The following is a 27033-nucleotide window of genomic DNA, read 5'->3' as shown; positions in this document are numbered from 1 at the left end:
TGTTCATCTCAAAAATGCTGCATGTTCAGGTCATGTTTTCGAGGTTCTTTAGGGGTATTAAGGTCTCCAGTTTCCCTTACTGGTCCCAATGATTCCTGTTCAGTTGACTATACTAATCTCTCTACATCTGACCCCGAAGTTGTGGTTGTGGCGCCGGTATGGTGCCTGTCCTGATTTCTGTAGAAATGGCTCCATTCAGCTCTGCATGGCCAAGCATAGAAATGAATCCTAACACATCTGCACACTGGTGATGCTGGCAAGGGGCATCACATGCAAGGGTCAATGAAGATCGGCGTGTTAATCAACTGCTTCTTACATAAGAGCTTGATCAGGAAAAATCTGTGGCAAACTGCAGTGCTCCTTAACCAAGTTGCTCTCCTGACGGTAATGTGTGCCATGGTGCCGAAAGAGACAAGATTCCATTTCCAGCTGTCATTTAAATAAACATAGTAACTGACTGAGTGGGTCTCACTGTCAAATTTATTGATTGCTAACTCACATGAAGCATTAATGATTTAAAATATGCCAAAATATCATATGGCTGAAATTTACCACTGGAATGAAACAACTTAATTTTTGCATGACACTGTCTTTTATGAATCTCTGCCCCCAATATCTAAATGAGAGAATACAAAAAAATGCTTCTTTTATTGAAAGCAAAATAAAAAAATGCAGGCAACATGACGATATTTGCCGTTTCTGACACGCAAAACCGTTTGCTAAGTTTTACAAATCATGCAAGCAGTTTACCTCAGACCCACAAGCAGACCTATAAGAAGTGATGGGACCTTTAAATCTTTTTTTTTTTTTTAAAAGATTGAAGTAAATCAGCCTTACTGCATGGCTCACTAGACACCTAATGATCTAATCATCTCACCATGGATTGAAGCAGCTGATGTGTGTGGGCGTGAATCATCTTAGTATCTTGTCCAGCATCTCAGAATGCTTACTAACAATGCTGTTTAGATTCAGCAGATGCAGTTTTTGACAGCCCGAGATAGAAATCGAATTGCTACAATTCCTACAATAAAACTGAAGAAAAAGAAACACTTCCTCAAAGCACTGTCCTGACTCTTTAGTGATGCTCAAGCAACAGGCCGCCAGTTACCCAAAACTGACACAAGTTGGCCCTATCTGTGTAAGAGAGGGTACCTCAACTCTATCTGCCATTAGTCTCCTTAGATCACAGTGTATCACCTACCCCCAGGTACTTGTGGAGGTGTGTAGAGAACGTCATGCTCAGTCCTATCCACACATTTTATACAGTCTCATTAAATCAACCACTCAAGTCTTGCTGTAATTTTTCAAACACAGTGCTTCAGTGAAAAAAACCTTGCATTATTAATAGATAAAGTGTACTGTTATAAATTATGCACATTTGTTTTGATGAAAGCCTGCACTAAGCAGCAGCACTAAGAAGAACACAATGCAATATCCAGTGGCCTCAGAGTAGAGAGACATCAAGCAGTTATCCAACAGCGCCTCCTTATGGTCACCATTGGCTTCACGGAAGCAGAATGACACTGTTCATTTGGCCTTCCATTGGTCAGTCCACCCACTCAGATAGACCCCACTGCTTTGTTCGTCTTACGGAAACACAATGCAGAGCAAATGAAGTGTGACGATCCAGGACATTTCTGGTAATTGCTGTTCCAACACAGTGCCAAGCAGTTACAAAGGTTCCAGTCTTGCCAACACTAACACTATCCACTCCTCCAAAGAGTCTTATACCCACAGAAACTGGACAGTATGAGGGGCATCACTGAATGCATCCATGTGACGCTGCTGCTCCTGGGCCAACTGGACGCCCAGGCGGACCCAACTGACCCCCTTGGGGACCGCAAACCGGGCAAAGCCATTCTGGAGATGCTGCACGTGGACAGGCTGTCGGGGCAGCGGAGCGAGCCGCACCCTTACATGATGCACATCTACCAGCTGCTGGATCCGCAGGAGGCCGCAGACCCGAGTGGCTCCGATGGGACGCTAGTGCAGAGTTTCCGGAGTCTTCAAGGTAGGAGTTCTGGTCCAGCCGCCACCCCCACAAAACAGGTCTCATTGCTGTAAAGCCGCTTGTTTCAGTGCAATTTAACAGCCAGGGCGGTGGGGATATTTTAGGAAGCATGTTGAAAGCAGATTTTTCCAGAGACAATCAGACATTTCAAGATAGGGGTTTCTGGTGTCGACTCTTTCACTTCAGACAGGACAAAGAGCTGGAGTGCTGAGCATTTAACTGCTGTGTGCACAAGTCTCATTGTCTCAGTGACACTACTGAAAATGCACCATTTGAACAATGTAACACAGGAAGCCAACAGCCAGGAAGCCTGGTGAATATATATATATAGATTAATGCAAGTATACAGTTCTGCATTCATTTAGTATATAGACTGATCTTTAAATATGAAAATGGTTTTGAATTTCCATGATGTAGCCCATGGTGATACATCACTGCTAATATTAAATATATTTACAATGAAGGTGTTACCTTGAAGTGAAGCTATTCATCCTATTCATATATTTTCTTTGGCAAACTGCAGCAGGTTCTTCCTTGTTTCTCATTAATGAAGGGCTTCTTCCTTGCATTATGGCACTTCTGTCATGCTTCTAGAAGCCTGATACATATACAGTGCACTTCACACCTGCACTTAATGTTTCCCATTCCTTTTGAAGGTCACTTGATGTCATCCTCCTATTCATGAGAAACTGTCGGATAAGTCAACGGTCATCTCTGGCATTAGAATGTTGCTTCTGCCCTCTACCTGGCTGGTTTCTGGTAGTTCCCAGCGTCTCCTGCTTTACCTTGTTCTTGTGTCCTGCTGTCTTAGAAATTTTCAACCTGGAAGCAGCCTGCCTCACAGCGTAGCATTCTGCCAGCAGGACCAAGATTAAACCAGGATTTAAAAATGCAGATGTTTAAAAATATAGAGGGGTCTCTTAATTTTTTCCAAGGCTGTATTTTTCCAACACTGCTCCCCCTGCTGCTGAAATGTTGCGCCTGATTTCTGACCACGCCTCCGTCGTAAACAGCATCCCAGTTTGGGCCACCAGGGTGGATCTGGTTCAACGTGTCGCACCTGATGCCGTCCATGTCGGCAGCGGAGCTGGTGTTGCTGAGGCGGACGCTACACCCCGAGCCCCTCAGCGTCAGCGTGGCCATTCATGCCGGCCCCGCCCTGGATGGGCGCCCCCTAGCCGTCGACCGACTGCCGCCATCGCCATGTTCGACGTCTCGGCGGCGCTGACGTGGGTGAAGGGGTTAGCTGGGGGGGCCGCTGGCTTCCGGCTGCGCTACGCGGATGAGAGCGGGAACCTGGAGCTCCACGAGGCCTTGACTCAGAGCCTGTACTGCCTGAACACCAGCGCTCAGAGCCAGCCGCTGCTGGTGGCCTACCGCCTGGGCCGGCCTCGGCAAGTGGCCCGACCCACAGCCCCCAGCTCTCAGTGCAGGCAGCAGCACCACCGCTGTGGCTCTGCCCTTAGGAGGCAGTCAGCACCACCTGCTCCCAGCTGCCGCCTCCACAAACACTATGTGGATTTTCAGGATCTGTCCGACTGGGTGCTGCAACCCCTGGGATTCAGCTTCAGTTTCTGCAGGTGGGTGCCTAGCAGTTTCTGCTACTTCCTGTCGGGGTTGTCTGACCATCTAACTGGCTTTGAATCATTAGGAACAACAACTTATACGATTGCAGCTACTGAGGTCCAGGGTTGTGCAGAGACTTTTCAAGGGGCAGGTGATCGACCAGCAGGTGGTGGGTGGGGGGTCAGAAAATTTTGTGAATTTTGAGGGCGGGGGCATGTTCAATCGTTAATGCAAAATGCCATTTATAATCTCAGGAAAGGTATTGCTGTGGTATCCCAAAGCAAAGTAATTAAGTTGCAAAACATGCACCTGTTAGAATGGATTAAAATTCTAAACTGTTTTGAAAAAGGAGGATATAAATTAAGTCATTTAAACGTAGCATCCCAATGTAGTGGCACCTGTAGCCCTGGAAGCCCAGGAGAAGACAGCAGGGAAAGCAGAGAAAGGGGCGTCGACCCAGACAACGGGTAGGTTTTGATGTGCTTTCTGGTGGGGAGGGGAGATACTGCTAATTACTGCTAATATTTTAATGACTAATTTTAGATATAATAACGATAACCATTTTAAAACTCGTGGGAGTTTTACACAAAAATGTTGGCAGAATGAAAAATAATTGGTTCAGACAGAAAATCAATCAGATTGTAGAGGCAGATCCAAGCAACTAAAGGAGGCATAACCAAGACATCTGACCAAGATCTGATTGGTTATCTCCCTGAACCAATTATTTTCCTTTCAACCCTCAAAACGTTTTTGTGTAAGTAATACTCCCATGGGCCATATTAAACTATTATTATTTGTAATTTAATGATCTGTAAAGGGTAGTGTATATCTAAAAAATAAAATCCAGTGCACGTTGACAGTACTAGATTTATTAAAATATAATAAATCTATAAATAAAACAAAAATTAAAATAGAAATGGACAGCCAGATTTACTATTGTTAATATGACTAAAATATGAGTAAAGTTTGCATGGGTGTAGATTTGGGTATGGACTGTAGGGACATGTCTCTACCAGTATTGTGGGGGTTCCATGTCTGTTTAGGGGGGCAGGGGGTTCGGGGCTGATGTGGTCTCTACCAATGTTGAAAGCAAACATACGCCCTTGAAAGTCTGAGTAACAGTTTAAATATGAAAACAAACAAACAATCGATAATGGTGCATTGATCTGCCGACTCCTATTTTCTGCCTGCTAATTACAGAAGCTTTTTGGCAATGTGACGTTTTCGTGAACCTTTCAGTTTCAGGTCAGAGTGCCTCCCTCAGCACATGTCGGCGATTACCGTGATGTACCGGAGCGACGCAGACGACATCGCGATCGGCCGGCTGGGAAACAGGTCGGCTGCGTGTGCCGGCGCTCAGCGTCCTAGACACATGGGCCTTCAGCATCCCTCATGGGCACAAATGCACTCTTCCAGCAACGGCAAAAAATTCCCCTACGCAAAACATTCAAAAACCGATGGGAAAAAAAACATGCCAAAACAGTGAGTTCAAGACAAATTGACTGATTTCAGCACTTAATAATAATAGTAATACTAATAACAATGACACTTTATTGATCTCACATGGGGAAATTCTCATCTTGGTTACACCATCTTGCTTTCCATGACACACAGACACATGAGAGCAATCTTGGCAGTGAATAGCATTTATCTGCAGTGGTGCCCATGGAGCTGGGGGGTTAAAGGCCTTTCTCAGGGGCCCATAGGTATGATTATTCTGCTGAGGCTGGGCTCACATCAGCAACCTTCCAATCACAGGCACAGAGGCTTAGCCCAATAACCTTGACAGACTCACTCTGTCACACATCTTATGTCTTACCATAGTGCAGTAATTACTGTTTTTCTCGATTGCTTTGGAGCATTTCTGAAATGATGATTAACATTTGTAAACCAACTAGCGTAACCCACACACCAAAATGTCACTCCATTTCTCATTGTTTCACATACATTTCTAAATGTTTTAGCTTATATGTGCAAATGGTTTCATACAATTGTCATCATTCGGCACAATTTTCAGTTACTTTAGCCTTATTGGTCAAAATACATATTTCCCATTGTAATAATTCTACATCCAATACAATATACAGTGGTACCTCAGAACTCGAATTTAATCCGTTCAGAACTCTGGATCAAATCTTAAAAATTCGAGTTGTGATCGAATTTTCCCCATAAGAAATAATGGAAAACCAATTAATTAGTTTAAGGATAATCTGAACGTAACCTTAAATATGTTTACCATTTCTAAATTGATAGTGTTTGGTCATGAATAACATGTTGGGTATTGTTCTTTAAAATGGCAATTAATTACACTGTGACAACATGCCCAAAAAATGTCTATGTGTAGCTATTGTGTAATTAAATCAAAATTAATTTAGGAATGAATATACAAAGCATATTAAACTGTAAATTGAACCATTGTCTTTCTTATGAACAAGGCTGCATTTTCTAGTGGTTTTGTGGAAAATGTTGTGTGCCAGCACGCCCCGTTCTCCCCGACTTACGGTGGTATTTGAAGGCCACAGCCCTGTACTCTTGTGCAGTTACATGCCCGCATGCGGGTCGTTAATGGGGCGGAGCTTTCGAGCTAACCCCTCGGCGGCTCCATGCTGGGACATCTTCGCGCTCAGAGGGGTGCTTTTGCCCTTCGGCACTATCTCGGCTCCGGCTGTAGCCTTTTCGCCTATACCCAAAATAACATAGTCTGGCTAGCGAACTATCCGAAAAAATGTCATCTTTTACAATTAATATATATTAATTTGGATGATTTTCCTAATTGGGAAAAAGCACCGTCCTGTTATAGGTTACTTTCCAGGCATATTTTTGCATCTCTTGCCAAAACCGTTTTTGAGTGACATTTACATGGAGATTTAAACATTCTAATATTGTTGCCGGCAGCAATTACTCGACTCCGTCTTGTTTGACACAGGTAACAGGCAAGACTTTGCTTTAATTAAGGGTGGCAGGGTAATAACGCTACTCAGTACACCTGCCTTCATGAAACAAACGGCGATCACTTTTTTACTGTTTTTCTCCACATGTTCACCAGTATACCTCGCATAAAGCCGAACATCGTTAGTTATAATTAAGCACTTAACATTCTGGCTCAAATGTATAATTTCTGAATAATACTATTAATGATAGCCAAGTATAGTACATGTAGTATCAACTCTACCTCGAGATACACCGCTAACCTACAGTGTTTCCAGCAGCGGAAGTTCCGCCCACTTCGCATCAGAAACTGATTGGTCGACAGTCTTGTCCGTCATAGAACAGCCATATCCGTGCCTGAAGTGAACCCAAATGATCGGTGACATGTAGGGGGATTTCGCTCGCCTATCCTAAGCTGCCGTATACTATTCGGAATAAGTGTGGTCACATTTTTTCATGTAAGAAACGCGTCGATTTTGTGGAGCTATCGATGATCATTTATCACGGTTTGGTGCAGTAAAAAGGCAATTATGGTTGTTTATTTAGATCTGAATATACACATCGGAGCTATTTAATTCTTTGTCGCTCATCTATGTAGGGAAAACCAACTGGATCAGCCAACCTGCAGCCCTTCTTTATATGAACAGATAGGCAGGTTTCTTTGGGAGAAACGTGTGCTAATGAAAATTCAGTATGTCAGGAAAGCATTTGAAAGGACATGAGGTCAGTTGCTGCATCAAATATTCCATATTCGGATTCAATATAATATTTTGGGTAAGTACATTTCTTTGTATTGCTGTTGGCGTCATAATTTCGCTTGAGCGTTTATTTTCTATGTGCTTTAAAGGTTCAGTCCAGCAATGTGTGGCAGAATTGAACAACCATTAATTTATTTGTGAATTAACTGGCGAATCAAACATTGTAAATGCATAACGTTGAAGGGCAACGGAGTTAAACCAGTATAGGTTTTCGTGAAAGATACTTCGAGGGATCCTAGAGACACACAGTATAACTGACATAATATACCGAGATAAATCCGCATTTTCATTCATCTGACCGGTCATTTGTGCCTTGCTGTTTGGATGCGATGCAGTCGTTTGCCAACGTTAAGTATTATGGACAGGCGTGTAATATTACCTGAAGGAGGTGTGCTGAACACCGGTAAGCCGCTTTCTCTTTGGCCTGGGCATTACCTACTGTTACTATGCGGCCGTTTAAATATGTCTAAGAGGAGAAGTGTACGATTGTTTTACTTAGTTCCTTAATGAGAGACATCGCCGTTACGTGAGGCTAAACGTACAGTATAACGGAAATGACATCTGCTCATATATAAACATACGTTTAGAGTGTAGGGCATACGATAATTTTCTATATTATTTTAATGTTTTAATTTTAATTATTTTAATGTTATTTTTCTTTGTGTTACATTTCTTGTTGAACTTTTTCAAGAAGGATTTCATGCTGAAAAAAAAATATCCAACTTTGAAACTGAAGGAGTGAATTCACACCTATATAATCGCATAACAAGAATGTCTATATGGAGTTCCCAACTCTCATACCTCTGACGTGACACTCACGCTTTCAAACTCTCACAAAAGAAATCTATATTAGTCCATTATAAACCTAAAATTAGTTACATCAAAAGCTTTGGTTGTATCAAACCCTACATACTATTTACAGGGTAATAAAACTCTTGCATACATGTAAATGAGTGCGCAGACTCGTCTCGAATTGAAAATCTGACGCCAGCCAGCTGGCCTAAGTTGGCAACCTTGTGTATGTAAGAATCAATTAGGCAATAAAGTCTTTATCATTGTAACTGAAATCATCAAATGTCAGCTCTGCATTGCACTGAATTCCGACTATCACAAAGAGGGTTGAATAAGGTGTCCGGCAAACCTGTTATTCCTTGCTTGTGGCACCAGCTACTGAGGAGATGCTCTCCGTTTTGGCTGTGTTATGCTCCGACTCACAGATGGATGAATTTAATAAGATGAGTGGACCATTTGGTGTCTTTTAGCTGCATTATGGGCAAAGCTGTGCTGAAACCAAAACGAAAGGAGTCATCGTGACTAGAAAAGCAGTGTGTTTCCAGAATGTTCTATTGGTTAGAAAAGGAGTGTTCCTGTGGGGGTGATTCCTGCCCGGTGCCTCTTTCTGGGAGAGGTGTTCGCCTCCTGTCTAATTTGAGAGCCCTGACTGAGTTGTAAGCACTGTCATGCCACCTCAGAAAGTGGACAAAGTTGACAGCGTCTAAATAAATATCGCCGCTGCTCCATGCTCAGGCTGACTGCTGGGAAATAGTGACCTTACCTCCACCCACTCCTGTCAGCCCGTTTCCCTGGCTTGCTGTTATTTTTGCTGCCTTTCTGCAAGTTTCCATGATAGGAGCTTCGTCAGCCTCAACTGACAGACAGCTGTCATCTGGGGGGGTGGAGTCCCTCTTCACGATGCGGTCTTCAACTGCTAATCGCCACCTTAATGGTGCATTATTGCTTTTGGCAGCAAGCGAAACCTTGAAAGGCTAAAAGGACTCAAAGTATTTATAAACGCATTCTAGGTGAAGGTTTATTGTCATAAAAAGTCACCCGTGAATTGGGATGAATGACCATTGATGTTGTTTATCTGAGTATGAGAAAACGAAGGAGCAAATCTACTGGGGGCGGTTTTTTATCCAAACCTACAGCATCATTTCAGGAGAAACCCTAATCCTGGCGTTTGGAAAAACAGATGGCTCTCAATGGCTTTTTAGACCGAGGTGACATAAGATGCTGTTGATCATCTGCAATTCTGTCCCCTTTTACTTTTCTACTTTTGCTTCCTGAATCATCTTCATCAACTCCAATATGCTGTAAGACGCTCCTGTTCAAAATCTGTGTCAATGTAAAAAAGGCTTCCTTGTGTAACTTCCCCTTTTTCACATTTGACTTTGAAATTAGTTTTTTCCTCTTTCTGTTTAAATGTGAAATGCATGTGTTTTTTTATTTTATAAGAGAGGATCTACTATATTTCCAACAGGAATACTGACATATGCACAACTTGGGTTGTTATACCATATACAGTATTACAATACTATGTGGCAAATATGAAAACTTTTCAAACATTGTAGCCGAGGGATTACGATTATTGGTAACCCTTTACTTGAGGGGCACAAATACTTAGTAGTAACTCAGTTACTACTGAAGTACAAATTATGAACAAATATAGTAGCTACTTAAAAGATGTATCATGATTTATTAATGATGAACAAACATGAGATCAGTATGTAACTAAGACTTAGTTTGTGGTTAATTCATAATATACTATTATGCTATTACTTATTTTTCTGTGCCCTGTCAAGTAAAGTGTTACCAGATGATGAATCTAAATAGAACTGAAAGTATATGCATTACTATGGGCTAAAGTAGAATCCTTTGTTGAAGAAGAGACAGTTTGACCATCACCTCTGTGAGGTTCCAGAGAAAGTACAATCACCAGGGGTCCATGTAACTGCGGCCCGTCAGAGGCTGGTACGGCAGTGCTAACTACATGCTGCTGGTGCTTCTCTGTATGTGTCGAGTGGTTGTGGTGCCTTTCTGGGCTACTTGCCACTGCAGTCATCTTATGGAGAAATACAGTCTACTACACACCATGAGGTTTCTCTGCCACAGCGCTGGAAGAGTTACCTCTGGCCTTGACTGGTACTTCACATTTATATATATATATATAGCCGAGATCAGTTATTCTCAGCTCCTTGTCGGTAATCCACTAGCAGAGCTGTGTTTCCTGGCAGACAGTGCCAGGGGGCACCAGCAGGGTTTTGCTGTGAAAGAACACTATAAAGAGATGGTTTGTGCTGGGCTGAGCCCAGGTGACTAACTGGAAGAAAAGGGTGGCTTTGCTGACACCAAGTTGAAGCTAGTTGTTCTAGCAGGACATGCTTACTTGTCGCGCATCTCCCACAGTGGCCTCTTGTGCTCCTGAGGCTTTGGTGTAATTCTGGGCCTCACTGTGGCTGTACACACAAGCACAGATGTTTCAGGCTAGCTCCATCTAATGGAGGGGGCATGCAGGAACCAAGCCGTACCAGAGCCGTACTGCGAAGAGAGACTAGTTGCTGTGCGGTTCCATCTCTCTCCGAATTTCCACTGCAGAAGGGCTCGGTAAAGGCGTTGCCGAGTTTGGAGAGCAACAGTGACGTAAAACTGAAGAGACTCTTGTTGACTGTTCACACGGTGTACATCATGATTTACTATGTGCAAATTTCTGCTAGCACATCTGTGAGAATCACCGTATTACGTTGCTGCAGAATTAGCATTAGCTTCTGTAAATTTGCTTTATGAATCCATTCCAGTCAGCTGTTCTATTGTACTGTTTTGTATTGTTCCCGTTGGCAGTAGAAGAGTACCATTAGTCTGCTTTGTGTTTTTCCTGTTTATTTCCTCAGATGTGAGGTAAGTATTATTTTATGAACACTGCCGCTGCATGCGTTTCAGCTTCCTGTATATTATCTTAAACCAGTGTGGACTTTTACTAAAGCTGAATCTTTGCAGAATGTTTGTTTCTTAAATGTCTCGTGTTGTTCAGTTGCTCTACTCGGCCGATGACAGCACCCCCTTCAGGCAGCTAGCTGTCATACCCTGAATGTCATCCCTGTGCACTTGTTTTTCAGGAAACTGAATTGAAGATTGTGGTTTTGAGTTAATAACGGTGCCTGTTTTTCGTTTCTCAGTATAAATATGAACTTGCTAATCTGACTTAATGTCATCAAAGTGAAGAGGTACCAGTGGTCTCTTGTCTTGCTGATGGTTTCTTTTTGTGTGGTCATAACCTGCACCCTTTACTGGGGAAATGGAAGAGTCCTCTAAGACAAGAAGCCCAGTCCCCAGTAGGGCTGTAGCTATCCATTCTTTTAGTAATCGACTATTCTGTTGATTATTCCATTGATTGAGTAATAAGATAAGAAATACTTTTGTCTTATTAAAGAGCAATAGTAACTATTCAAAAGAGAAAAAAGACAGGTCTGTTAAAATTAACAACCCATTGGTTTCCTTTTTAGATTTTAATGGTATCTTAAATCAAGCCACAATAACTGTAACTGTGCAGACTTTTATTTAATGCATCCTCCCCGAACACTAAGAACAGTTTCTAAACAAATTTAACTTTTGACATCTCACACACCGGTCCTTCAGCAAGCTAGAAGTTGCTATTTTCGCATGCAGCATGCTAGAACTTAATTCTTTCATTTTTATGGGGAAAAACATAATTTGAAAAATTAATATTTAACAATTTTTAACAATTTTCCAATCAAAGTAATGTACAAATAATATTTTGTAATGTTTCATAAAGGCTGCCAGGCAAAATATGCCTTCTGGTCTCAGAAGTGTCCAATGATCAAAATCCATTGTCATTTTTATTCCTCAAAACAAGCTAAATTGGGTGAATTGGGCAAACATGGCAAAAACTACTGCTGTATGTAATGTCCCACTCACATCTTACACTTTAGGGACAAAGAGTGGGGGTGGGAGTAATATGGGTAAAAAATATAGCTCAATATGGACAAACAGAAGTTTTTAATTTATTTAAATGATTTTCTAAGTAATTCAATATGAGGGAGATGTAATTGTGGAGAAAAAAAAAGCAATTTGTGTTCGACCGCTGTTTACAAACGCAGCACTTAAAAAGCACATGTAAAAATACAGACACTTTACCACAAATAAATTACCACAAAATAATTTAAGCTATTTTTCCCATAAATTTGGTAGTAAATTCACACTATTATTCTTATTATTTCTATTTACCTTCTATTTACACACACACTCACTCTTTTTTTGCTGTCTCTCACACACACACTCACTCTCACTCTTTCTTGCTGTCTCTCTCACACACACACACACACACACTCACTCACTCTTTCTTGCTGTCTCTCTCTCACACACACACACACTCACTCTTTCTTGCTGTCTCTCTCACACACACACACACTCACTCACTCTTTCTTGCTGTCTCTCTCACACACACACTCACTCTCACTCTTTCTTGCTGTCTCACACTCACTCTCACTCTTTCTTGCTGTCTCACACACACACTCACTCTCACTCTTTCTTGCTGTCTCTCTCACACACACACACTCACTCACTCTTTCTTGCTGTCTCTCTCTCTCTCACACACACACACACACACTCACTCTTTCTTGCTGTCTCTCTCACACACACTCTCTCACTCTTTCTTGCTGTCTCTCTCACACTCACACACACACACACACACACTCTTTCTTGCTGTCTCTCTCACACTCACTCTTTCTTGCTTTCTCTCTCTCTCTCTCTCTTTCTCCCTTACCGCCACCTTGTTTGCACCCCCCCCCCCCGCATACTTCTGTCTGACAGAAACAAGGCCGCTGTTCTTAGTTGTGCTTATGTAGCGGTATGTGAGAACAGCTTACAAGCACAAAAGAAAAGCATCATCCGCCCCGTCCACCCCCCCCCCATCTTTAAAATGTCAGCAGACAAGAGAAGACAGGCGTCACAGGCATTAAAGGAAGCTCGGTGGAGATAAGCCAATAAACCGTAATAAACAGCACTGTCAAATTGGTCATTCTTGCTCTGGCGTGAGCATTACTTATTATTATTATTTTATTGTTATTATTATTATTATTATTATTATTATTGTTACAGTTTATTTAATGGGCCTGTGCTTTGTTCGCTCGTTAACCTGCATAATTAAAACAGGTATTTTAAAATGGGTACTTCATTTGACATTGAAAGAGGGACCGAACACTTATTAATTTTGGTTGAGGCTGATCTGCCTGATCTGATTCGCTCATTCTTTGCCCACATGCTGTTGTATGAACCGACCCAGTGCCTTGCTGATGTGCAATTTCTGGGCGAGAGCAAGGCACGGTGGCACCGTTCCCAGCCTTCCGAAGAAATTCTCTCGATTTTCAGTTTAGAGCCAAGGAGGACGGATTGTGTTTTGGCAGAATAATGTTGTTTTAAGAGGTCTGTTTCTCATCTTAAGCATAACACAGGTTTGAGTCCTGGCCTTCCTTAACTGAGGCTGAAGTAGACTTGGTCAGGGGGTTACAGTTCATAAATGCCGCGAGGTCGACGCCGATACAGGTGTTTATCGTATCTTGAGACGTGCGATCCTAGTTAATAACTGGGGCTTTTCCTGATGCACACACTAAAGCCATGGCTTATTATCTCAAAAGCGATTGAGAGGAACTGACTGTAGTGAATACAGAAACTCAATACTGAAAGATAACAAGGCATAAATTAATTGTACACAGCCCCACCTTATGCATGTAGAGAAAAAAATGTATCCGGTGGCATGTCATGGGGGAAAGTGACAACGCCCATTTGTGGAAACCTGAATTTTCAAAGCTTTTTATGTTTTAAGGAATTCTTGGTTAAAGAATTGCATCTTTCCCCTTTTGCTAGTTTTGATGGGAGGGTTAAGTGTGGGGTCTCTCTGGAGTCATGTGTTCTTGTGCTTACGGAGGCTAAAGCTGTGAAAGATCGGTCTTTATTTCTAGTAATGACAAAAACAATGATTTTTACAGTGGGTGGAATTGTCAGAGGCTGTTGATCCCTGATTGGTTCAGGCAACTGCCCATCGATTGGTTTGTTGCTTCTTGTTGGCTTACTGTATAGATGGTGGTTGATGGCACCTAGTATTTCCCAGCCCGTGTGCATTGTGGGCACCAGTCAGCTGCTATGGCCTCCGCTCAGTTTCTCTCCTGAGAGGGGTTCTGAAGTTTGCCACTCCTGCTGCCAGACAGGAAGTGGCCATAACGCAGGCTTCCCCGTCCCTTCCGACAATCCTACCCACCACCTTTCTTTCATTTTTGGCTATCTATGGTAGGGTCATCCAGTAATGCAGCGTGAGGTCTGCAATGCGACCTGAATCTCCTCTAGTGCATGTCATTGTTTCATTGAGAATTATAGCACTGGACTTATGCGGGTATGAATAATTTAATAACTGGGTCACTTACCTCTCAGCAGATTTTTTTTTTTTCCTTTATGAAAAAGGTGATGTTATTTTCTGCCCATCTCTAGAATAGAAGCTTATGATTCCCAGTCTAAACAGTTATCTTCCATGCCTGTGTATATAGTATTGCTCTTTGAAATTTGTATTAATTCTACACAGATTACTCTAATTTTATCGAACAAGCCTTTTGGTTCAACCTCCAACATTCATAGATCCTTTGATATGACATGCACAGCTTTGAAACCGTTACTAGGGCAACTTTTTTTTTTTTTTTTTTTTTTGAACATCATGTTTTTTATTTAGAACTGAGAAATGTAATCAGCTGTATCTTATTTCTTGTCCTCCTACAAGGCTCTGAAAATAACCAAAAAGTCAAAACGACGCCCACCTTGGACAGCTTCTCACTCAAACAGGATGCTAGATAAACATGCGGTTATTTCTGTCATTTATGACATATTGGGCCGTGTGTATACAATAACTATATGTATTACTGACATTTGAGTGTCAGAATATTTTTTTTTAAATATGCTTGATTGATCAAAATTGCAGAATATGCTGATATTCAGCTAACCCGGATTCCTCTATGCATTGCTACCCAAGGACTGTCTGGTATTTTAGCGCCTGGTGTTTTTAACATGGCAGTGTACGTGCTGTGAACGTCGGAGGTGCCTTCAGAGGAATGTGGAAGTGGAGGGTGAAGCGTGTTTGGTGTTTACCCTAGAGGACAATGGCATTGTGACCTCGCAGCCAGGTTTCGCTGCAGATTCCGGTTGGGCCTCAGTTGCCAGAAGTAACATATCTGTCTGTGTCTGCTGTCTTCCAGTTGCTGGGTGTGGCCTTCTTGGGGATCGGCTTGTGGGCATGGAGCGAGAAGGTGAGTCTGATGCATGTTCTTGTGTTTATAGGTAATGTTGAATGTCTTTTTTTTTTTTTTTAAGCGCCACTGATAATTCGTTGTAATAGAAGACGTGGAGTGGGTGGTGAATGAAAGAAGGTTTGTAACTTTTATATACCACTTTTTCAAACACCCAAATCGCTTTACAGAAGCAATGGGGAGCCACTTCAACCAGCATCACTGTGTAGCCCCCACCTGGATGACGGCAGTCACTCTGTGCCAGTACGCTCACCACACAGTAGCTAAGGTGGTGAAGGGGCAGGAGAGAAATCACCAGTTAGATGCAGGGGATCGTTAAGAGGGCAGATTTGAAAAGGCCACAGTGAGTAATTTTAGCCAGGATATCATGGGTACCACCTCTACTCTTTCGAAAGATGCCCAGGGATCTGGCCTCAGAGAGTCAGGATCTCTGCTTTGTAGAGATGTTGTTTGGTTGTCTCATGCAGATTTGTGTATTTGGTTGTGCATACATCTATTTGTGCATATGTGTCACCTGACCACAGCGAAGAATTCCATGCCTGTCAAACAATGAGAGGCATCTTTAACAGCTACTGTACCTGCTGCTATGGCTACGGTTCTGCCGCCATACGGCGATGCCGGTACGGAGGAGAGTCACATTAACGGCCCAGGCTGGATCTCTCTTCGTCCCACTGCCGTCAGTGTCCGTGTTGGCGCTCACGGCAAAGCAGAGAGCTGAGAGACAGAAGTAGACTGTTAATAGAATGAACAGACCCTGATAAAATATTAACATTGTCTATTAATAGCTGGACTATGACTATATACACTCTGATTAAATGTCTTTGTGCATTAAGGTTCATATTAAAACAGCAGGCATTCAATAGATGGATGAAATGGAATTCCATTGCCCCTTTGTGTATTTCAAATTTATATTTTATCCATAGTGTATGTTTGGCCCCTATGATGGACTGGAATTTCGGCCAGGGTATACAGTACCCCAGTCTGGTGCCCTCTGCTGCCTGGGATAAGCTCCAGGTGTCCTTGGAGCTCTGCCTGAGCCCTGTCTGACATAAACAGTTGTATTAGATGCATTTGATAGCATTGAACTTCAGTTTTCTTGATTTTTTTCCCCTGTCATTTATTTCTAATTCAGTTCAATTCAGTTTATTTTTATATAGCGCCTTTCACAACAGAGTCGTCCCAAAGCGCTTTACATGGGTGTGTTGTGATACATTACACCATCTTTAGAGACAGTAATACAGAATGGGAAAAAGGAAGGAAAGAAATTAAGTAAAGAAAGCCAGATGACAACGGAGGAGAGGAACCAAAAACTCCCAAATAAGGAGAGAAAAACCTCTGAGTATCTAAGGTCAACTGGCTGCCCGACCCCCCTGGGCATACTAACATTACTGAAAACAGAAAAGAGTGGCCTTGCTTACTAAAAGCTAGATGTGAAGAGTTTAAACCAAGGCATTTTTTATATGTTTACATTTTAGTTTTTTTGCCGTCAGTTCGTCCGTCACGATTTACGTTCAAATGACGATCCTGCTTATGTGGTGGATTGATGGATTTTTATTGCTGCTGTTTTGGTCATAAGGGTCTCTGGCCATTTCGCATTTCTTGAAGTTGTGTCTCGGGGGATATGTTCTTCCAAAATAAAAAAATCAGTACCAAAAAGGGCGCATTTCTTTCCTTAATTCTGTTTTCCTGTTGATGCCAGTGATCTGGATCCATTGTGGCCACTTCAGTGTTTTAGGTTTTGTCTGCCAACCAAAATAATTGCATATTTTGTACGCATTTTCCTGCATTCTGGGCTGATGCTTTGGGGGGGATCGTGTTGGAAAACACACGCATAGCTGCTCAGGAAGGCTGACTGTGAGAGAGTTTCACATTCTGATGAGCTCACACAAACTGTTGTTTTGAGGTTTGATGCCGGGCCCAGAGGCACCTGCTGCATGCTGCTTTGAGAAGTTTGATTTGTTGTCATAAGCGTCAATGACATGACGTGCATATTTTTCCCAATCCATTATTTTTTTTTAAATCTGTTAAACACAGAGCATGCCTAACATCATTGTTTGAAACCTCTTTAATGTGAATATACTTTCACTACATTCAAATAAAACAGTCGATTATGTATCTCAAAGTCCAAAAATGTCAGGTGGTGCAACAGTTGGAACATACAGGCAGAGTAAAAAAGCTATTGAAATTTGATCTTTAAATAACTAAAAAAATTAAATTGTTTACTTTGCTAAACTTCTATGTCTGAAACCTTTAAGCTCACAAATAGTTGCAAAACACTGTTTTAAAACTATTAAGATAATTTATAATTATTTGTCTGCAAATTTACATTACCTCAAATGTCAGTCGGCACAAATCGGGAATGGGGGTTTGTTATTTAAAAGTCATTTCAGAAAACATTGGACTGGATGTTGCATCAAAAAGAAGAACCTAAATGATCTTCATGGTGCAATGATCTAACTATTGACAAAAATTACCATTTTCAAATAGTTAGGTTAACAGTATTTCCATGTCATGTGGTACAACCCATGAAAAAACACAGACATACTGTTATATGATAAAACTCTTTATTTATTATTAAAATCGTATCAAATTAATTTGATATCAGGGACAAACGTTTGTGCAGGTGTCCCAAATGTGGAAAACAAATTGCAGTATAGACACTTCCATGGCTACTTTATGAAGGTTTCAAAAATAATTATAAAATAAATTTTTTTGGTTGTGCCACCTGACGTTTGTCATTTTGTGACGCCTTATTTCTCATTGTCCCCTATAACTCCCTTCCTAACATACTTGCTAGAAAGTAAAGCATCAGGGTTGGATATCAGCAGTTAATTTTATTGCTGAAACATTAATATGAAAAGAAACTGAGGAAAAATATCAAGGACAAAGTCTGAGGGGAAAAGGAAACCCCATTTATTCAGAGTGAATGTCAGCAATGTCTGGAATGTTCCCTGTATACAGGACAGACTGAAAGCATCAGATTGCAATACTGCTTCTGGGAAAGGGCACCATGATGGATTTCCAAAACAATTACTTGGAGAGCCTTTACATTGGAACTTGATTTTGCACGGTTAGTTGTTGTGCTGCAGGGAGTACAGCAATCCTGGTCATCAGGATATTTATCAGTTTTTCGGCTATGGTAATCTGCTGTAATATTGTGACGTAATCATCGCGTCCCGTCATTCTCAAATGACACCGCTCTTTGTGCCTTTTCTCTCTGTAGGGTGTGCTCTCCAACCTCTCCTCCATCACAGACCTGGGGGGCTTCGACCCAGTCTGGCTCTTCCTCGTGGTTGGGGGGGTTATGTTCATCCTGGGCTTCGCTGGTTGCATCGGTGCACTGAGGGAGAACACCTTTCTACTTAAGTTTGTGCGTCCACCACCTCACACTGCCTCTTATGCACTCACCCATGCTGTGTGTGTGTGTGTGTGTATGTGTGTGTTACAATGCAGACTGAGAGACATGGGAACTAAGAATATCATGTCATCATGTCAAATTCCCCTACAGATTTCAGTTCAACTTTACGGAAGGTTGTCAAGGAGATTCTTTTTTTTCAGCTTAATTTTGTTCTAAGTGGGGAAATTTACTGAAGTGAAAGCACGAGTTTAATTTAGGAATAAACAGGATATAATCTGAATGTCCTGCTAGAAGTATTTTTGGGAGCTTGTTTTGACCTTGGATGTTTTAAGATAATGATACAGCTTCCTGTAATTTGGTGATAATTTTGATGGACTGAAGAAGGCCCGCCCACATTCCTGATACTTTGCAGGCTCACCATGGACCTGAACAGGGTTTCAACTTAAAATTATCTGCATGTTATGGGACGGATGGTGCTGTGCACTGGCAGAACTATAGCTGCACCAGCCGCACTGGGCCCAGTTTAAATAACCGACGCACATTACATTGCATTATGAACCCCCAAATGATATATGTGCCCTTTACCTGGCTGGCAAATCTGTCTTGCTCAGCGTGTCCAATTCTTAACTTTTCTATAAAAGCTATAAGAAGTTTATATTGTGAGGATGTTTCACAAAGATACATGGTACATCTGTAACATTTAACCATTAAGGGTCAGAGGCTTCATTTCCGCACATGGACATGTGTGCGAGGAGGCGGGTCTCCCAAAAAAAAAAAAATTGGTATGGGGACAATTATAAGAAGCTTATGCCACTGGTTGTGGGTTCTTGATGTATAACAGCCATAACATTTCTACCTAGAAAACTTCTAACCTGATATTGGGTAAATGCTTTCAAAATAAATGTAATCAGAGACAGACAGAATGCAGAAAACTGACTATTTTAAATGGTTACGAATTTGTTGTAACCACATATCTGTTTATATAAGGTACAGTGTGAGCCGGTCATTGAATGCAAACTACTTGAAGTGTGATCTGAAAGTTACATTTACCCACCCCACACCCCCTACCCTTTCCTGTGCAGTTCTCCGTGTTTCTGGGGATTATCTTCTTCCTGGAGCTTACAGCTGGAATCCTGGCCTTCGTTTTCAAGGACTGGATCAAGGACCAGCTCAACTTCTTCATCAACAACAACATCCGAGCATACCGAGATGACATCGACCTGCAGAACATGATCGACTTCACCCAGGACTATGTAAGAGCACAGGGGCCCTGTACCACAACGGCTGTTCTGAGAATGCTGTTTCCATGGCAACCAGTGGGCCACACAGCTCGTAGATGTGTTTTTGGTTAACGTCTCTCTAAAATTCCAGCTTATCTGCAAAGCGTTGCATAAAACTTGTTCTGGGAGGAAATGGACCGAACCACATGAATGGGAAGGATGGACACGAGTGTAACACAAAAGACGAATGAAAATGAATGATAGCCATTTTGGATTTGGCACAATGGGAGACACAAAAGGAAACAAAATGGCTTTCAGAAAGGGCTATGGGACTGGGCATTGGAGTCATGTGTTCTGGGCCTGAGAGATGAAATAGAAGAATCCTTTTTATAATATTAGTAAGTAAGTAAGTACGAGTCTAAGTACATATAATATTAGTAATTAGGGTCAGTTGAATGACTTGCTGTATCACCTGAATGTCTTCAGCCTTGGGATATTCACACCTACCCATTATACATGGTATGCTTAAAAATTTAAAAACACTCAGGATAACTGATACAATTGGTTTTAAATCTGAGTATTGAAATATCTGCATACATTGTAGAGTTATTCAGCTGATATCGAACATCAAACCTGAGTTTGGCAATGTGGTTAAGAAAAGAATCATTTATTGTTCCTCCCCTGTCCAGGACACTGAAGAAGTGCAGTGGGAGGGGGGGCTCACATATTTTAATGATGCCAAAAGAACCTGATTGTGCTTCTGACGTGTTTTTGGTGGCTCTCTACTTGGGTACATTTCTGGGTGATCGGATCAGACATTTAATTAAGCTGGAAATCGGAGAACAAGAGTTTTGTTTTTGCAGTAGATCCCTTGCCTGGCCGTGTCTCAGGGTTGGAGACAGAGGAACAGTGTAGCTTTCATGCGGATAATGTCCCGCTTTGTTTGCCGTGGAGCTCCACATTGGAGGAGCGTCAGCGATGTGTGCTGAATGCTGGGAAGGCACTCTGGTTTTGGCTGAATGGCTCCACCTTGTGTCTGCGCAGTGGGAGTGCTGCGGCGCATTTGGAGCTGACGACTGGAACCTCAACATCTACTTCAACTGCACGGAGTCGAATCCCAGCCGGGAAAAGTGTGGGGTCCCCTTCTCGTGCTGCACCAAGGATCCAGCGGTATCTGACACCACCTCTGAAACTGACCCAAAAACAGTTTAATCGATCAAATCAGTCTCTGAGGTCTAACACTATTGAGTAACTATAGATCAGTCCAGATCTAAAAGTTCTGCAAATACAATAACAAGAGGTTGCACATAGTCTTTCATAGTCTGAGGATTTTACAGATAAGCTTACTAAGTACAAATCATTTTCTATGTCTCTGTGCCCCTGCCCATGATCTCTCTAGTCTTGCTTTTCTAATTATGGTGTGTTTTCTGGGGTGTGAACCGAACTTGTCATACTGTAGAGAGGGGTGTAAAATGGGTACCAGGCCTTTGGGGGACATGCTGCTGACACGTGATCTCGTGTCTGTTTTTTTCTTCTCTTTCTTACAGGAGGATGTGATCAACACGCAGTGTGGTTATGATGTGCGAGCCAAAGATGTAAGTCAGGCCTTTCCATCTGTCCTGTGGGGTCTGGCTGCCTGACAGGGCGAGCTGGAGCTTGGCATTAATCGATAACCCCAATAACCCCCCATTTCCTGAGACCCTTTTGAATTTTTTCAGTCTTCGGTTTGCATTCTTGCATGTCTTTGTAGATATAGTTACGAAAATGTGTCTATTTGTATACTACATTAGCATTTAAATGTTAGTGTTGGCTCTCAAACCTCTAACGTGCATCCAAATGAGGCTGCTTGGGACACTCAGAATGGGCCGCTCCACTGGCACTCGCCCCATCCTTTGGAGGGCTTTTTACAGCTCCGTCTTTTGGCACTGATGGTTCCATAGGTTTGTCTTCCTGTTGACATGAACCACCAGCCAGACGTGGAAATTTCAGGTCCAGAAAATAAAAATCCAGACCAAAATGTTTTTCCAACCAACCAGCTGAGTACTCTGTGACCATGACTGTTAATATTCAACTAGTTGGTTGGAACAAAATCTCTGGCTCCAGTGATGGCAGTAGGACAAGCCATGACCCGCAGCCCTACACAGAGAGGCCCTATGAGCAAAGAAATACTCTGATGGTGGGCAGTTACACCATCATTACCTACAATCACAAATACTGGTTATGAATGGGGCAGAGGTGGCCCTTTGGGGACAAGGCATGCATTATGTATCAGAATACAGAATTACTGTATATCAGAGTCATCTGAATGCAGTCTCTTCCCCATTAACTCTCTCATTCTGATCGTTTGTAGATTACTGCCTTTGGGTACTTATTGTAATACGTTAACAAAAGGCATCATTGAGCACAGTGATTTTAGGGAAACAAATCTTCATAAATACCGCAGACGACTAACCAGTGCGACTGCATCCCTGTCGCGTGCTGGGTGCAGGACGAAGAGCAGAAGGCTTTCATCCATGTTAAGGGCTGCGTTCCGCAGTTTGAGAAATGGCTTCAGGACAACCTGACCGTGGTGGCGGGAATCTTCATCGGCATCGCCCTGCTGCAGGTGAGGCTCAGCTTGTTACCAGAGCGTTTTAGGTTTGAATTCCCACTGAGTAGCTGCAGTGCTGCTGATCGGTAATATTTGAGGTGAATTTTTTTAAATTTTTTTTTTAAACTTACTTTACTTACTTTAAGTTTAAAAACTTACTTAACTTACCTACTTGCCTTACTTAACTTTAAAATTTTTGCACAGTCTGAAAAGGTCAGTTCAGGATGCATTTCATTACGTGGATGACTATGCATGTGACGAATGAAGAATCTTGAATCTTGACCTTTTCCGGGGCCAAAGACCAAAACGGGTCCTTGGCTAATTTGCTACTAACATTTTATCATGAGCGCATTCCTGGGAAAACTCACTAATAACACAGTAACTGGCACGTTTCCTACCAGTAGGTAGGAGGAATAACTGCAAGAAACTGCTTTAAAAAAAAAAGGTGACAGATTTGGATGGCAGTGAAAAGCTCTGAGTTGCTACCAGCAGTCGTGGTCTGACAGTTTTACTGGGAAGGGGAGGCTTGATTGCTTGATGTTTATAATAAATCTTTCTATATTTTCAGATTTTCGGGATCTGTTTGGCGCAGAACCTAGTGAGCGACATCGAAGCTGTCAGGGCAACGTGGTGAGAAAATAATTACGACGCCACAATCAAACACTAACATGATATTTTCTAAAACGTGTGTGTTGCCTTGTGTCCCCGCTGGAAGTCCGCTAACATGCCACCTGCGTTTTCCTTTTTATTGTACCTCTGACAGGTCAACATTAAAAATCGTGAGAATCTTTATGAAATTTATTCCAGTGAGGCTATTTCGTGTAGCGAAGGGAAAAAATCTACCCCCCGTTGGACAATGTGTGTCACCTATCAAGGGATGGGAACCTCACCTTTAAGGCAGAAAGTATTAGTAGTTCGTGATGAATATATGCTGAATTATAATGAAATAGTGAAATTCCTAACAGGGGGCTAGCCTTTTTGGCAGAGGTGCAGTTTTTTATGCAGAGAGAGAGGGAGTCCAGCATTCAGGTCATCTGGGCTCCTCCAGCCAGATGCAACCATCTCTCAGCCGTGCAAGAATGGGGGGGGGGGGGGGTCACCAATGGCATGCTTCTCACCTCACGCTTCACTCTTCCTCCTCATGCCTTGTCAGGGTGCCCTCCTCCCTCTCCATGCGCCGGCCCCTACCGCCATTGTCGCTCCCCAGCAGGAAAGCCAGCATGTACTCGTGAGGATGTGTGTGTGTGTGTGTGTGTGTGTGTACACCCCCCACCCTTTGATTTGGTATCTTCCTTTGAGTGACTGTCAGTGTAGGTCTGCATTGACCTGGAAATGGTTCTCACTTCTCTTGGTCTCATGCACATGACAGCAGCAGACTGTCTTGGTCAAATGTACCAGATGTACAAATACTGTCAGTGCTAAACATATATTAAGCTGCAAGCTATGTAAACGTGTGAGCACTGGGCATAGTTCAGTAAACGTCTACAAAAGCATATGTGTAAATACTGTTCATACCCAAGTACATGAACATGGAAATACTTTCTGTACTGTAAATATTTGTGTTAATGCTTCCTGTTCTTCGGTAAATGTATCGATTTTGAAATACCATTTAATCCAATATTGCTCTTCTTAGTGGTAAATTAATGATGATAATGTATTAATATATTGATAAAGGTAGTTGGCTGTTTAAGACAGTCTGTGTGATACGATGCTGTTGCCGATTAGCTGTCCAAAGGCAGTGCCTGTGAAAGAACAGATATGGGTTATACTGGGAAAATTGATAGGGAAATGGCAGTAGGAATACTGGAAATGCTCATTTCCCAGGCCCAGTGACAACCCACTGTCCTTTTATCGAGATGCAACACATTTAAATCCCGGTCACGCCCATAGTACCATATTATTATGACATACCACATTCATACTGTTCATGAAAAGTAATGGACCGTGTCACTGATTTAGTAATATCTGCATTCCTGTAATAAGCAAAGGGAGCCCCTTGAAATCAGGACTGTAATGTCGATAAAATATGCCCCTTTGATTACATCACATGGATTTTAATTTTGACCAGTCTAACTACACTTCATCTATTATTCTCAACTTAATGTAAGTCTGTAAGTTTGGCCACCCCCCTTCCCAGTCTCAATGGTTTTGCCCGGTCCTGGGTCCCCCACCACTGCCGCTGTGCTTTGAGCCAACGTCAGAAACCTCCTCTCTCTCTCCTCTCTCTCTCCTCTCTCAGTCTCTTCACCTGAGGCCATGACTGAAGGTCGCATCCGGAGGATCAGGTACCACCGCTAATATGTGTTGAGGGCTCCTTGCTGGGGGGGGGGGGGGTGGGTTTCTGGTGTCACAGAAGCTATGATGGGCTTTGTCCCTCCCCACCCAGGTCTAAGCCCATGGCCAAGGCAAGGTGCAGAAGCAAGACCTTAGAGCACCACCTTCAGGACACGGGCTGTACGACATTTGTCCGCACCGTTTGTTTCATGGTCTGTACATAATTATTCTTTTGTAGGATTGGGGGGGGGGGCTCTCTGTGGGTTTTTCAAGATTTGCTGTAGTGTCAGACACTTTGTGTAACAAATGTACAGAGGGCACATTTAAACAGTGCATGCCTACCGATGGGGGGGTGCGGTGGATTTTTTTTATTTCTGCATTCATCGTATAAAAATGCAGTTTTCATCCCCTCACTTCAGCAAAAGGGCAGCAGTGAGACAGCAGTAACGCCCCAGTGCTCAGTCATCACCTGCGGACAGGAGCGATTTAGAATTTCGAATCGTCTCCTGTGTATAGCAGCAAGTACAGTGACTGCTGTCACATAGTCAGATTGGGGATCCAGTTATGATCCTCTGCTATCAGGAGAAACAACATCCATTCTGCTCAATGTGCTAAATGATGGAGGAGCTCAGGAGTAGGCAGACGTTGTAAATAGAGCAGTTTTTTCTGTAGTTCTTGGATTTTGATTTAATTCCGTTTTTTTTTTTTTTTAGTCCTGACTTGTGGTAGTTTTGTTAAGGTTCAGAAACATCTTTGTACACTGTATGTTATTATCTTATTGGGCCACTGGCCCATACAACTGATTTTGTCACATTATTATCAACAGGGTTGTAATACAAGTACTGTAATCTAATAAGCAAGGAATTCTAAGCAAATAGATGATGGTGTGTGTGTGTGTGTGTGTGTGTGTGTGTGTGTGTGTGGGGAAAAAGCCTTTTTTATTTCTCTGTGATGTACGGCCCACTTTCTTACGTCTTTCCCTGCTGAAACTCTCCAGGATGATGATGATGATGATGATGATGAAAATAAAAATGGTAAAGTGAGCATGTTGTTGTTCTTAACACCAACTTGGGTCGCATACTAGGTTATTTTTTTAATAATTCAGTTTTTGAATAATAAGCTCATCAGCTTCTGACAATGGAATCGTCTTGCCCAATTTTGGAGTGGAATACACTAGATCAGTGGTCCTTGGACTAGTCCAGATCTTTGTTCTGCTGCACCACCGTATCAATTAATTGGAAAGCCTTTCATTGCCTGGTTTTAGGCATGGCGGTGGTGGGTGAGAACAGAAATGTGGACTGGCTGGGTGGCTGAGGATAGGATTGTGAGCTACTGCACGTAGATTCTGTAATATGATCATAATTTTCCTGGTTATTTTATATTACGTAAAACCATCCAGGCTAGGTGTGGAAAAGAAACGGTAATTTTGGTTGCAAAATATAAAGAAAATAAGGGCTGATACAATGCTTAACCCCCCACATGTTTGTACTCATATGTTTTTGGGGACCATCCATTCATTTCTATGGGAAAAATTCTAATCCCAACAATGACAACTTTAACCCCTACCCAGCCCTAACCTAACCTTAACCATAAGTAGCCAAACAAAATACATTTTTAGATTTATATAAAATTGTTTCCCCTTGTGGGGACCAAAAATGTGGTCCCTACATCGAAGTTAAAGGTTTTTATCACATTATGGGGACAGTTTGGTCCCCACGATGTAATATATACATATCCTACCCACACACAAAATAGCCTAGTCCCAGTGGGAGGGGTAGTTTGCCTCAGCTGCCCACTTCAGGTGACTTAATTAGTCTGGGTGCTAGCTAGCTACCGCTGGGAAGGAAGACTGTCTAGACTCTAGACACTCCTCTAATCAGGGATTAGGGCTCATGCATGGCTTCAGTTGAGTTTGTGGAGTTCACATCAATTCCTCTCTGAATTATATTGGGGTGAAAACTCAAAAGAGGTACCAGTCCCTTACTGGAAGGGTTGATGATTAAGCTGGTGTTCAATGTTTAAACTGTTTGCCTGCAGAGAAAAGATTGCACCACGTTCTCCTATTTAATGAAAATGAAAAACACTACATGTACTGCTTAGACTGCTGAATCATGCCTGTGTTGGGTGAAGGTTCAGTGTTATTTTGGGTTTATGCCAGAAAAAAATGCAAGGATCTGGTAAAATAAAAATCAGCCCATTTCCCATTAAATGGGACACTGTTTACCCGCAGCGGTGTCTGTCAGG

General features: G+C 42.3%; 1 protein-coding gene, 1 long non-coding RNA gene and 1 pseudogene across 5 annotated transcripts; 2 read left to right on the top strand and 1 right to left on the bottom strand.

The window, feature by feature from the left end:
• Positions 1 to 462: 462 nt before the first annotated feature.
• Positions 463 to 6833, bottom strand: LOC111848738 (uncharacterized). Of its 2 annotated transcripts, none has more exons than XR_002839375.2 (3): positions 6750 to 6833; positions 6079 to 6257; positions 463 to 5441 (listed from the first exon to the last, which is right to left on the bottom strand). It is a non-coding gene; the product is annotated as an uncharacterized lncRNA (long non-coding RNA). The 2 variants fall into 2 exon arrangements; XR_002839374.2 differs by having other exon boundaries at positions 463 to 5011.
• Positions 1750 to 5989, top strand: LOC111848737 (uncharacterized; annotated as a pseudogene).
• A 2-nt stretch (positions 6834 to 6835) lies between the features above and the next one.
• Positions 6836 to 25832, top strand: tspan5a (tetraspanin 5a). Of its 3 annotated transcripts, XM_023820961.2 has the most exons (11): positions 6836 to 6963; positions 7104 to 7279; positions 15297 to 15347; positions 18571 to 18717; positions 19788 to 19958; positions 20970 to 21095; positions 21473 to 21520; positions 22414 to 22530; positions 23084 to 23145; positions 24755 to 24800; positions 24902 to 25832. In XM_023820961.2, exons 2-10 carry the CDS (start codon positions 7199 to 7201, stop codon positions 24765 to 24767), a joined length of 816 nt encoding a protein of 271 aa, XP_023676729.1. In that variant the 5' UTR covers positions 6836 to 6963; positions 7104 to 7198; the 3' UTR covers positions 24768 to 24800; positions 24902 to 25832. The 3 variants fall into 3 exon arrangements, with proteins under 3 accessions (XP_023676729.1, XP_072553748.1, XP_072553747.1); XM_072697646.1 differs by having other exon boundaries at positions 6844 to 7279; XM_072697647.1 differs by lacking the exons at positions 24755 to 24800; positions 24902 to 25832 and adding an exon at positions 23669 to 24745 and having other exon boundaries at positions 6843 to 7279.
• Positions 25833 to 27033: the final 1201 nt, after the last annotated feature.

This window comes from Paramormyrops kingsleyae, chromosome 12, assembly GCF_048594095.1.
Source record: "Paramormyrops kingsleyae isolate MSU_618 chromosome 12, PKINGS_0.4, whole genome shotgun sequence".
NCBI lineage: Eukaryota > Metazoa > Chordata > Actinopteri > Osteoglossiformes > Mormyridae > Paramormyrops > Paramormyrops kingsleyae.
This window is presented reverse-complemented; position numbering and strand designations above follow the sequence as displayed.